Below are 13,828 nucleotides of genomic sequence, written 5' to 3'. Positions count from 1 at the left end.
TCAGCAAGTACTTGTTGTTTTATAACTTTCTGTGCAAGTACAGAATATTTCTGAATACAAGGGGTCAGATTATTTGCTCAATAACGTGAGAGATTTAGACATTGTTGTGGCTGGAAAAAACTGATGATTTTTGGCTGCTGCCAATTCTATTCTCTCCCATTTTTCTCTCCTTCTGATATCTTCCTGGCCAGCTAAGTACTCTTTGTGGGCCATTTCTTCCAGGCAACTGTCATATAAATTTGGATCCGTTTCTTCTATCATTGTCTTCACATTTTCTGTCAGTTGTTTAACACTCTCGCTCCAGTGCCATTTCAGGTTCTTTTCCACGCTCTCTACAACCACAGGAAACACCTCTTCCATCATTGATGATGCCATCTTCACAAATTGCTCGTTGTTCCACACGTATAGTGCACGCTCCGCGACCTGAGTTTCAAGTTATTTAGGGCATTAAGATCATTAGGAAATAGGATGAAAGTTATTAACGACATTCATAAAGGAAAAAGGAGGGACATAAAATGAAAGAAGGCCTACGAAGGAAAGCTTTTCTTAAGATAGTAATTAAAGCAGATGCACGTAAAACTCAAGACCCTGAATTGTGGGGTTTTCATGAGCATAATAATTTATCTTGTGGAGTTAGGAGGAAAAGGAGCCTTCAGGAACCATCAGAGAATTATTTACTGTTTCATGAATCCAAAACACAAAAAGAATTTCCAGACTGCCGAATCATTCTCCATTATGAATGATGAGAAAATGTATGAAAGGACAGGTTGAAATCCCAAATCCAAGCTGGCCTAGAAACTATCAAAGCATCCATATGATGCTGGATCATTAGCTTACCTGTGAGTTTAAACTATTCATGCATCTTGAAATTTGGGCACATATAGGCAAAGCTAACTTTCTATAGTGACCGGGATCGATATTCTCTACCAATTCCTCCAATTCACCAACGAGTAGAACTTCTTTCTGACAATTTGTGGCAGGCCAATACTTTAAGATCCCTCTGACAACCACCCCACCAAGCATTGGTTCCTTCTGCACAAATTGATTAATACAATACGCCAGTTGCCTGTGGTAGACTTGCATCCCCTTGCCCTTGTGCAAAGGGATAAGCACTCTCATCAAGAACAGCTTGTGCTCCTCTTTTAGTGGGACAGCAAAACCATTGATGATGCTTCCCCATATTTCAAGCAGCTCACCGATCCCAGAATGCTTCTCTGTCTCGAAAACATAGTGCAAGAAGACATGGTTCATCGATTTCCTCATGAATGCCCTGTAAAAAGTGAACCTGGAATATATCCGGTGGTAAACGTTCTTCAGAGTTTCGCGTTCTCTCGGGTTTTCAGACTGAAAGAGGGACAGAAGGTTGACAAGAAAAGGTTCATCAACATAACAACGGAGCATTTTGGGATCAATATCGAGGACTAGTCGAAGCAGAATATCGTAAGCAACTTGCAGGTGTGGCCAAGCAGGCGAGAGAGTGGAAACAAGGTCTTCATCCTCAGGTAATTCGCAGATGACGTTTTGTTTGGCAGATAGAGGGAGAGGCCTGAAAAGGTTGGCCGATAGCATGGACACAACCGGGCGTGTAATTTCTTCAGGTAGTGGCTTTATGGGTTTTTTCACGAAAGAAAGGAGCTGGAAAAGCTTTAATCGCTTAAGATCTCGCTCCGAGGGAGACTCCAAGGGATCAGTGAAAGTAAAAATAGAGCGGCAGTGAGATATAATAGACAAGATTTCTCCGTATTCAGATTCGAAGGCAGACTGCTAGCCACTTTTGGGACTGAAAATCTTGGTGCCATTGCTATTGTTGGGCTCCAAATCGAAGAGGAGCTGAAGGGAGGTAGATTTTTTTCTTGGGGAGGCTTTGGGGGAGTTTCTGAGAATACCCATTTTCTCCCGTCTTGTGCTCTTCTTTACTTGTTATTTCTGCCACAGATTAGGAACTACAAGAGCTTGATTAATTATTTTTTTCCTGAAAATGCTGAAAGAAAGAGGGAAGGCTCTCGTATTTCTTCCAATCTTTATTGCCTGTTAGGTCAAACAAGAAATGCCAAAAAATACAGCGATGTTTTATAGACAAGAAAAGTTGTAATATCCGATGACAAGAGTTTAGAAAATTTCCCCACCCACAAGTGACAAATGTTACGGGTAAAATGGCATTATCTGCATCAAGGAGTCTTTCGTTGCTCTAGCCACTCATTTGGATGATTTGCCATGTGGTGGGTTTCCTTGGTTACTGTAAGCTGGTGAAACAGACAGCTTGTGGCAGTTCACATGGATGTACAAGCAAGTCGAGAATGCTTTCAGTAAATGTAATCCAATGCATCAAACATGTGCCTCACCAACCCGTCCGTCTCTGCATTTTGCGCTCTGGGGCCTAGGTCCTTCGTGAATTTTTTCATGATTTTTTGCTTTCACCTACCAAAAGTAAATCTTTCTCCCATGGATGATAACGCAAGGAACAAGCTCATTTGCTATCTAAGCCGCACCTTCCAAGGTTCCATTATGATAAAAAGTGAATGAATATTTTTTCAACCACTTTATAGGGTGAAATTATGAACCACACAACCAGGGCCTCCACTAAATCTTGAATATTCAATTTCAGGAGCCCACCAAAATGATGATCATGCTCTAACTTATGCATTGCGCTTTTCTTACCCTTGCCATATGCAAATACAGAAAAAGAAAAAAGAAAAAAACACCAAAGGACAAGGAATTACAGAAGCAAGAAACTAAAATTTGAAGCTTTTCAAAGAGATTAACAGAAGAAACAATATTAAGTCATTTTATCCCGTGACAAAGGTTTGTGAGTAAGTTGATTTTGGATCAGGGAAAGACACGTGTCAAATAAGAAATTAATCCCAAAATGACAATAAAATAACAGATCATATCAAGTACCAGAATCCCTAAATGTATAGTATGAGAAACAAACAATTCAGAGAACCATCAATTTGCCTTTGACATGAGTTGTGCAATCAAACATCTAATGAAGTGAAAATAATTCTATGAAACAATCTGATGAAGTAATGATAAATGCTGCATGTCATGACACTTGGGCTCTCACAATTAGCATCGCATCTCTTGGTCTGCAGCACTTTAAATTTTTATATGCTTATTTGACTAATGCAATTTTTGCATGTCATGGAATTCTAGTACTGATTCTCGTGTTCAAGAAACTACAACCACAACATGCCATTTGCAACTCTAGTTCACTTGGTCCTGTATCCATAACAATAATCATTCAACTCTTTGATAAGCAAGGTCAAACACTAGAACTTGAGAGGATAAAGAAGGCTAGCATTGCATTCACATTTCAGATGAACAGGGGAAAAAAGAGGAAGGGGAAAATCAAAATTGTAACAAGCATTCATGGTTCATTACACAGAATGGATGGATGAAAGGTCAGAAATTTTAGAAAACCTGAACCACCTTTTCTTCTCCGCATAGTCAAGACAAGGCTTCATGATAAGCCCTATAATCAAAGCAACGCTGCTAATAGCCATGACTTTGAGAGAAGCAAGTGTCAATACCACTAAAATTAACAAGGTTGGAGGAATGCAGATCAAAATTGCTCCAACTGTTCCAACAGGTATCTTATAAGGCCTTGGTGCCGCTGGATAGTCCATCCTTAATTTCACAAATGCTATAAATTCCATAATCATTCCAAAACAGTACAAGAAGTTTTCTGCGGCAACAATCTCTTGGAAGCTCAACCATGATAGCAAAATCACTCCAGATGCAGAGAATAAAATCCCAGTAAGAGGGGTTCCATAACGAGACCTCTTGCCAAAGATCTCAGGAAGCATCCCACGCTCAGCCATCCCTAGAAGCTGGAAAGAGTCACTGCTCATCTCTGCCACAAACATGCCCATGTTTGAAAAGGCAGAAGCCCCTTGGATCCAAGATCTCAACCATACACCACCTAAAATTTTAGCAATTTCTGAAAAATACCCATCAGACCACATTTCCTGATCAAGTGGTACTGCTCCAGTACCAATTAAAAGAGGAAAAAAGTACGCAGAAACAACCAAGATAAGAGCATAAAAAAGAGCTTTTGGAAGAGTTTTATTCGGGTTTTCGACCTCTCCTGCAAGAGTACTGATTGAGTCCCAGTAGTTGAGGTTCCAGAACAGTGTGTTTAAGTACAAACCCCAGTCCACATTGCTGAAATCCACCACAAACCACCTTGATGGCTCCAGTTTGGGGATTGCCACAAGTCCCATGAGCACAAAAGGAAGCAGAGAAAACACCCCTAACAGTATAGCAACCCACCCCACTATGCTTAAACCCCTGTAGTTCATGTAAGTTAGAGCCGCAGTCAGAGCCAGCACTGCTACTATCCTAGGGATGCCACCCTCCAATGCCGGGATTGCCGATTTCAGATAGTCTAGAAACAAAACCGGGTATAGTGCATTATCAATAACACCACTTAGCCATTTCATCCAACCTTGTTGAAACCCCCAATAAGGACCCAGCGCTGATGAAACCCAAACTACATATCCACCATTCTCTGGGAACATGGTACCCATTTCTGCAGTTATCAAGGCTTCTGGAATACTCCATATAAGTGGAAAAAGCAAAAAACCAAGAAGAGCTAAAAGAGGTCCAGCTGCCTGGACACTGTCTTCAACTCCAAATGGTCCCCCAGAAACTTCATAAAATATAAGAAAAACAAGAGGTATGACAGAAACCTTCTGGAACTTATCTAATGTTGGGAAGGATGCTTCCCCTAAAGCTACGTACCCAGCATTGTTCGGCTCCTCCATAGCAACGGAATTTTGGTTAGTCAACGAATCTCTATGATTCTGCAAAAAAATCAAATTGCAAAGATATTTTACATAATAAAAACAACATTACAGGTCACAAAGCAACGAGAAATAGAGATAATGCATAAAATATGGAAGCATATGACCTATTATTCCAAAAAGAAAACTTTTTCCTACCTAAATCAAGAAATGGTATCACATTTATAGATCAAAACGTTCTTTTTAAACTGCTATTCTTTTACTAAGCTCTGCATAACTGAAGAGATATGAGAAATCAGCACAAATAACTTGAATCCGACTCAAACTGCCTAGTCCCCTCTCTCATTTCCCTTCTCGAATCTCCAACAGAGAGGATAAAAAAAACTTTCCAGGCTCACAAAAGTACTCCTGAATGAACGAGATGGCCGTGAAAAATTCCTCCCTGAGACTATCTTTTACAATGGCAAGCTCAGTTTTCTTGCAAGCAGTTTCAATCACTTGAGTAAAACTTGGGACTCTTGTTTCAAACTAGATTTATCAATATCTTAAACAATTCCACACGAACCACAAAGATTACAAACAAAAAGGGTCATTATAGTCTACAGCCATTAAACCCAAACACTAAAAAACACCACTGGATTAAAAGAAACACTACCATGAAATAATCAATACCCAGATGCGAAAGAATCAAAAGTAACAAATTGAAAATAAAGGTTAAAACTTTACCTCTATTTTGGATTAAGGAGCTTAGAAATTGAGAACCCACCTCCGTTTTTTCACATTAATCAGGAAAAAACCCAAAGAGATGGCTAGATAAAAATAATTTCTTTTGAGAACATGTGAATCACGTTGAAACGTAGAAAATAGGAGATGCTAAGGTGCTAAATAATTAAGAGGCTTTGGATATGTGTCATCATGCTATTTATGTCACTGATGAGTTGGCCACTGGGCCTATCACGCGTCCTTTTCCAGATTCAGACACTCAGAGGAGGTGGGTGCTACTACCGACGCAAGATTTTGTTTCTTTGTTGATCTTGAGTTTTCTGCTTCCTGACGAGGATGAAAATCAAAACGACACTCAGGTAAGGCGACATAGAGATTAAAAATATATATATTTGGTACCTATAGACATTTTTAAATGCAACCCTTCAATAATTTTTTTTATTTTTTGTGATCATTCGGATTAAGAATTTTTCTTAATATGCTCATCCTTTCTGTTTTCTTCCGTTGATTGACATGTCCCTGTCACTTGCTGAAGAATAATATTTAATTAATATATTATTATTATATATATAAATATCTCATAGTTGGTTTATATTTTTAGTTTTAATTATGCTAGAAAAAGATTATAAATCTTGAATGATTGATTTAACAATTTATTAGAAATACAGTGATTTTTAATTTAAAAATTATAATTTATTTATTTCAATTTAAGATTTTTATATCTTTTAAAAATTTATCTTTAAATTTTTAAATCAGAATTATGAAACCATCCTTTTCATTAACAAGAATCAATTGATAAGGACAAGCATTGTTATCCTCCTTGCATTTTTCTTCTCCTCATATATTATTGTATTTTAGATTTTTTTCTTTTGTTCTTTATATTTTAATATTAAATTTATTGAAAATCATATTTTATTATTTATTTCAGTTTCTTTTATATAAGATTATCATGATCTTAAAAAAATTCTTGACATTAAGTTAGTATTTTAATTTTTATAAAATTATCATAATCCCATAAAAAATAGTCAATCATATTATTAAATAAAAAATATTTTGAAAAAAATATAATTATTATAAATTGAGTTTCATAATTTATTTTAATTTATTTTTCATGGGTTTATTATGATCTTAAATAACATGTCAACAATGAATTAATGTTCGGTTTTGCAAACATCTATTTTTTTATCATATTATTAAATAAAAAATAATTTATTTTTTATAAAGTTATCATGATCCCATAAAAGTATCCTGATATTAAGTTGATACTTAGTCTTGCAAGTATCTATTTATCATATAACCAAATAAAACTAGTTCAAAAAACAAAATTATTAAATTCAATATAGTTTATGAACCGGGTAGTTAATTAACCTAAGTTGACTTAGGTAGATTCAATGTATGATTTTTTTAATATTTTTTAAAAATATATCATTTTAAAAATATTTTTAAATTAAATTATATTTTTACCTATTATCTAATTTTTTTTTAACTCACTAACACATCAAAACCACTCCTATATAATTTTATTTGAAGCTTTAACTGCATAATAAATATTATCAATAAGTTTAAGTTTGACGGTTAAGTTTTTTCTTGATCTGGACATTATTTCTTCACATGTAAGTTTTTCTGGTCCAGTCATAGAATAGGTCGGAGAATTATCTAGTTTATACTTAAAAAGAATTAGTGGATTAGGTGTCAAGTTGGATGGAAGATAAACGGTGGAATGATTTTAATAAAGAAAAAAGAGGAGATCTAAGGAAAAAGAAAAAGAAAAAGGAGGAGCCGCCAGAAAATTAAGCAAGATAAAGCGCTCTCGGCCTCTGAGTGACAATTTAAATTTTTTTTTTTTTCTATTGGAAGCTCATTAATTCTGGGAGCTAAGATTTATTTATTCCGATATATGAATATGAATCGTTCTCATTTTTCTCGAGGATTTTTTATTTTAAAAAAAAACAAAACAAAACCATCCATGGCTGAGGGAAGAGAAAGGATTCATCAAGAGGAAAATGAAAATGAGAAGGGAAAGATGAATTTTATATGGAGAATAGTGGGGACACAAATATTATATACACAGGCCTTTTGGTTCTCTGTCATGGGCTCTTGGCCTCCAATTTCTTTATTAAAAGCCCAATAACATCTTGGGCCAGATATTATTTACAGTTTTTCTTTTTTTTCCAACTAAAACCAATTTACCTACTCAAAGACTCCAATTGACCTCGTAAAATTCCAATCAATTTGGTTGAGTTAATGGACTATTATTTATGTTGTATATTTTCATGATAAAATTACATGCGTTGGATGACGACAAGAATTCCTATGTTTTCTCTGCTTATTTGGATACCAATCCAATCACCTCAACATTTCATCTTCTTCCTAGCTTGCTTTGATGCCATAGCTTCATCGACTTTCTCGAATGAGAGCCTTCTTTTCTCATTATTGTGCTATCACAATAATTAATTAACCATGAATTTTGCTAATTTTACTCCAAGTTGTTGCACTTTTCAAAATTAAGTTTAATCATGATTGAATTTAGGAGATTTACTAATAATATTCATTCACAATTAATTATAAGTTGATGGCTGAGCTGATAAAATAAATATGGCAAAATAAATAGGATCAAGATAAATACTTTTTATACAGACCGTAGGGTCTAAATCATGTTTTAAAAGCTTTGTTTAAGGTGTAAGAGTCTAGTTTGGTATGCAGAAGGTAACCTGAAATATTTTACATTAGGGATGAACAAAAAAAAAAGAAAAATTGATTAAATTGAGAAAACTAAAAAAAAATAATTGAAAAAATCGAACCGTAAAAAAAACCGATTAAAATTTTAAAAAAACCGACCGGTTCAGTCTCAGTTTTATAAGCCTAAAACTGAAAGAACCGAACCGAACAAAAAAAACACCATAAAAAACCAAGTCAAACCGAGTCAAAACCGAGCCAAACAGGGTTTTGTCCTATAAACCGAACCGAAACCGTTCGGTTTGAACCGGTTTCGGTTTTTTTAAAAAAATTCGGTTTGATTATTTTTTTAATAAAAACCGAATCGAACAAAAAATAATCATCCCTACTTTACAACTTTACATCTCAGAATAAAAAGAAAGATTCATTTACAAATGTTAATTAAAAAAGAATTTTTTTAAAAAAAATCCACCTAGCTAATTAGTGAATTATTCCATGGCAATTGAAAAGGGTGTTAGTATCAGTAATTGCACAAGTTAAGAAGTTAATCACACGAGTTTGCTTAAGCAAATTACAGCAGTACATTATTATTCACGCATAATCTGTAAATATTAATAATGGAAGCATCCATCTAAATCAATCTCCAGGTAATATTGATTATTTAAAACTCTATTTCTACTTAAATTAAATAAAATATGAAATCGAGTTGAATTAGAATAATAATAATTTTCTAATTAGCCACTCCTGATATCTTTCTTAAACTCAAGTGCTCCTATAAAGACCAATAACTGAATTCTCTTTTCCACCATGGCCAGTGTCTCTCTCCGTCTCCAACACAAACAGGGAAGTAGGAAAAAACCCTCAAAACCCATCACAAATAGTAAAAACCCTTGCATACATAAGCACCTTCCTTGCTTGATTAGTATTTGTATTTTAAAAGAATACCTTCAAGATTGATCATTACCCCATCAAAAAAAAAAAAATTAATTAAACCTTCCAAGGATAATCCTCTCTCTCCAATATGGAAAAACCAAACACACCACCAATAAATAGCAGGAAAAAAAATCTTGAATTGAGTTCCAGTGCTAGTTTTCTCTTGCCAAACGGCTACAACCCAAAAGATCCTGATATAGAGATGATACAGATACAGCCTTTAACCTACACAAGTTTGAGGGACTTGTTACCTTCATCACCACCACCACCATGCCTTCTGTCACCAACACAAAGGTCAAGTAGTTGGAAAGAGATATCCATCAGGAATCCATTGGTGAAGCATGCAGCTAGGGCTTACTTACAGCCCATGTCAACTCCTGATGTTGACAATAGAGGGTTGTTTCGGAGATTGAAAGATCAATGTGGGTGCATTGGGTGGTTCAACGACATCGTTCTGAAGCCCCTGATGGTTAAGTTTTTTGGGAGGGGAGAGGAGATTAGTGACGATGATGATGAAGACGATTATTTGAGACGAGATTAGAGAGAGAGAGGAGGTTTGACTCCAGGCAAGGAAAACAAAGACTGAAGGGGTGTTTTTGGGGTTTTCGGTTTGACTGGTGGATAGTGGCACAATTTGTAAATATACCGATTCTCTCTCTTTTTTATTTTTTTTGGTTTTTCCCTTTTTTAGGGTCTAGGAAAAGAGCGATCCTTGAGTAAAAAGGAGGAAATATCCAGTGCTTTTGGATATTTAATTCACGGAGAGCAATTTGTTCTTATTTTCTTTTAATTTATGGCTTTTCTTTCGGTCAACTTTCTTTTTAATTTCAAGGCTATAAAATTAATTGCATTCGCTATCAATTAGTGGTTGTCGCCAAGTTGATCTCTCCTCTCTTCCCACATGGTGGTTCACTAATAATTTATTTCAGACATTATTTTGATTAGTACTTTTATTTTATTTTTTTTAATGTTGTCGTTCCTTTGATCCTCTCTTGTCATATGTAGTAGCTTCACCAGTTCTTCGTCTAAAAAACTAGTCACGCGTGAAAAAAGAGAGACTCTAATTACACAATGCATAATCAAGATTAATTAACTATCAGCTATGGTGTTTAATTAGTGGGAATCAAGCTGTGATCTAGAGGCTATTGCACTGGAGAAAGCTTGCTGTCTGTGGCGGGCTTTCAAATCTCTATCCTTGTCACTATAACTTATCTTGGAATTTCTGGTATAGGCAAAGGTTGGTGTTATCACATGTTTTAGCTGTTTAGATACAGCAAAATCAAGCAATCCACATTCTCTTGGCTACACCAGCCTGCTGCCCGTGTAAAATTTGTCTCTGGTTGTTTGGAATTGCATTTTAAATTGTGTTTTATAAAAGTTTATTTTTTATTTAATTTTTTTTTAATTTTTAGATTATTTTGATATATTAATGTCGAAAATAATTTTTATAAAATAAAAAGATATTTTAATGCATTTTCAAATAAAAAAATATTTTAAAAAACAATCATTACTATATTTTTAATCACCTTCCTCACAAGTTCATCTTTTACATTCTTCTTCATTAAGAGTTGATTTTTTATTTTGACTTAATCAATAAACTTAATGTTGCATGTAATTAATCAAGTAGATTAATTCAATTCAATTATTTCAGTTCTCTTGACAAAGCTTGGGTGGCAGCTTCAGACCTCGGGTTATGCTTTTGTCATCAAATTTGACTGAGATTCCCAACATTTGCTGATTCATGGCTTCTTGTTAGGTCGTCGTTGCAATCTCAGCTGATATTTTTACACCTGATTTAGCGAGCTAGTTTCATGTATTTGAACACTCAAAATTAATATTGAGAAAGAAGGATGCCTTCGCACATAATATGAACATGAATGCTTGAGTAGCAATGCTAGTAGTTTCATCAAGTTGCAAGTGAATATGTATATGAATTTTGTCATCTTCACAGACGTATTTTCCTTTTGTATTTTTGCTATGGAATGCATGGGTTGATTTTTGCGATCGATCCCAATTCACAATTCAAAATGATAAAAGATTTCAGAGCAGGAAGAAATCATTAATTATTTCCTTTGATCCTGTGAAATTTACAACCGTAAGCGATACATAGTGTTGACATCTACATATGCTTCATTAGGACTGTACAGCAAACCTAGGTGGTGCTTCAATTCATCATTTCGTTTTTATAGTAACAGCTGCCTCACCAATAATCTCTACACGAACAACATCCATCGCGGAAGTGGTGAAATACTTTGGCATCCCCCACTACAATCTCTCTTTTGGTAACCTGCGAAATCTTCTTTGCAGCTCTATGGCAATCTTCACATATTCTAGTGTTTTTCCTGACAATAACAGGGTTTCCGATTGCTGTAGAGATCAAGCCGAAGCAGATAGCTAGTTTGACACTGTGATATTCTGGCAAGTTCCCTCGTTTCTTGGCCACGTCTAGTGGTCTGAACTTGGTGAGGGAATGAAGATAGATGTCTTCCCCTATCTTCTTCAGTAGAATATCCAACGCATCATAAATCAAGTTTGTATGGGCATGGGACCTGTCTTCATTGATGAAACTCTCACTTCTACCATTGATATCAACCATGCTACACCCTACTGTCTTCACCAGTCCTTGTTCCTTCATAAGATATTTAATCCGATCTACATCTTCCCATCTTCCAGCTTCAGCATACATATTAGAGAGTAGTACATAGCAACCCGTATTGTCGTGCTTAAGAGATAATATATGCCTAGCTGCTAGTTCAGCTAAGACTATGTCGTTGTGGTTCCTACTTGCAGCCAGTAAGGAACCCCATATCCTGGCTGTAGGGACCAAAGGCATTTCTTCAATGAAACACTTTGCTTCGTCAAGATTTCCATTGCGACCAAGGAGATCTAGCATACAACCATAATGCTCTATTCCTGGATCAATGCCATATTCCACTTTCATTGAATTAAAGAAACCCCAGCCTTCGTCAATCAGGCCAGAAATGCTGCAGGCTGTTAACAGAGAAACAAAAGTGCTCCCATTGGGTTTGAAACCCTTTCCCCTCATTTCAGAGAAAAACTGGATGGAATTTCTTCCAAACCCATGAATAGCATAAGCCATGATCATTGTGTTCCATGAAACTACATCCTTACATACCATACCATCAAAAAATTCTCTTGCTGTCTGGAGATCACCACATTTTGCATACATGTAAACAATTGCATTTGAAATGAAAGTATTTGAACCAAGCCCTAATTTCATGATATAAGAATGAATCTGCTTACCCTCACTCCTTGAGGCTAATTCAGCAACGGCAGGCAGGACGCTTGCAATAGTAATAGCGTCTGGTTTAAGAGGCTCATTCAAAATGTGTTGAAACATTTTCAAAGCCTCTTTGTACTGCTCATTCTGTACATAAGCAGCAACCATGGTGTTCCATGATACCATGTTCTTTTCATTCATTTGATTAAACACATGCTCTGCCAGTTTCAACTCGCCGCATTTTCCATACATATCAACTAAAGCAGTTTCCAAGACTAAATAAGGAAGAAACATTTTTCTAAAGGCAAACCCATGGATAGATTTACCTTCCAAGAGAGCTCCTGATTGTGAACAAGAAGGGAGCAGGTTTATCATCGTAATAACATCTGGAATCACTTTATCGTCCTCTTGCATCCTTTTCAAGCAAGCAAAAGACTCAAAAAAATAATTATTTAAAGCATACCCACCGATCATAGCATTCCAAGCCACAATATTTTTGGAATAAATCCTATTAAATACCCTCTCAGCATAATCCACCTTACCACACTTACCATACATATCAATAAGAGAAGTCTGTACCATAATGTCCAATTCAAGCTCACTTCTAATCACTTGGCAATGAATTTCCATTCCACTTCGTAAACAATGCTCAATAGAACAAGCACCCAAAGCACTAATCATACCAAACCTATCAGCCTTATTTCCTAACCGCAGCATTTCTTTAAAACACATCAACGAGCTCAATCCATCACCATCTATTTGATAGCCGCTAACCATAGAATTCCAAGAAACCAAGTCCCTGACAGGCATTTCATCAAACACCTTCTCCGCAAGCTCAATAAATCCAATCTTTAAATACATATCAATAAGAAAATTACAAACATAAACATCTAAATCCAAACCAATTTTAATCAACTTCCCATGGACCTTTTGCCCTACAATCAAGGCCAACAACTCACCACAAGCTTTGATCACAAATGGAAAAGTAAAATTATCACTTGTAATCCCTTCACATTCCATCCTATAATAAAAATCAATAGCTTCTTGAAACAACCCATTATTAGTATACCCTCTAATAATAACATTCCATATAAAAGTATCTGAGTGGTTCATTTTCTCAAACATATCGAGTGCATCGCCCATCAACCCACATTCAACAAAGCCACAGAGATCCCTTGTGATATTGAGATCGTTGGGACGCGCTGGAGGTTTGAATGAAGTCTTTGATTGGGCTCTCTTGATAAAGGGTGATTTTCTTGTGGTTTTTCGCTTGAACTGTGCTGTTTTTGGTGGTTTGTTTTGCTCTGGAGAGGCGTTTTTGTAGGCGTTGTAGAGAGAGCAGTGAATGAGTGCTGAAGCCATTTTTGTAGTAGAATTCTGAGTGTTGTAGAGATATAAAAATCAGCTGCTAAAGAATCATGGGCTGCTCTTCCATTTTTTTTCCAACTTTTTTTGGCGGGACTGATGATGGTCTGTTAATTCTGTTATGGTTCAGGCCAATAAGATATGA

The 13,828-nt window shown here is 35.8% G+C and overlaps 3 protein-coding genes across 3 annotated transcripts; all 3 read right to left on the bottom strand.

The window, feature by feature from the left end:
- LOC133699608 (serine/threonine protein phosphatase 2A 57 kDa regulatory subunit B' alpha isoform-like) lies at window positions 1–3,132 on the bottom strand. The gene is made up of 2 exons (XM_062122917.1): window positions 838–3,132; window positions 1–423 (listed from the first exon to the last, which is right to left on the bottom strand). Exons 1-2 carry the CDS (start codon window positions 1,567–1,569, stop codon window positions 70–72), a joined length of 1,086 nt encoding a protein of 361 aa, XP_061978901.1. The 5' UTR covers window positions 1,570–3,132; the 3' UTR covers window positions 1–69.
- Window positions 3,133–3,276: 144 nt separating this feature from the next.
- On the bottom strand, window positions 3,277–5,908 carry LOC133699607 (probable polyamine transporter At1g31830). The gene is made up of 2 exons (XM_062122916.1): window positions 5,472–5,908; window positions 3,277–4,805 (listed from the first exon to the last, which is right to left on the bottom strand). The coding sequence occupies exon 2, from the start codon at window positions 4,764–4,766 to the stop codon at window positions 3,378–3,380; it is 1,389 nt and encodes a 462-aa protein (XP_061978900.1). The 5' UTR covers window positions 4,767–4,805; window positions 5,472–5,908; the 3' UTR covers window positions 3,277–3,377.
- A 5,207-nt stretch (window positions 5,909–11,115) lies between these two features.
- On the bottom strand, window positions 11,116–13,828 carry LOC133699088 (pentatricopeptide repeat-containing protein At4g35130, chloroplastic). The gene has a single exon (XM_062122226.1). It carries the CDS (start codon window positions 13,678–13,680, stop codon window positions 11,278–11,280), a length of 2,403 nt encoding a protein of 800 aa, XP_061978210.1. The 5' UTR covers window positions 13,681–13,828; the 3' UTR covers window positions 11,116–11,277.

Source organism: Populus nigra, chromosome 7, assembly GCF_951802175.1.
Source record: "Populus nigra chromosome 7, ddPopNigr1.1, whole genome shotgun sequence".
Taxonomy (NCBI): Eukaryota; Viridiplantae; Streptophyta; class Magnoliopsida; order Malpighiales; family Salicaceae; genus Populus; species Populus nigra.
This window is presented reverse-complemented; position numbering and strand designations above follow the sequence as displayed.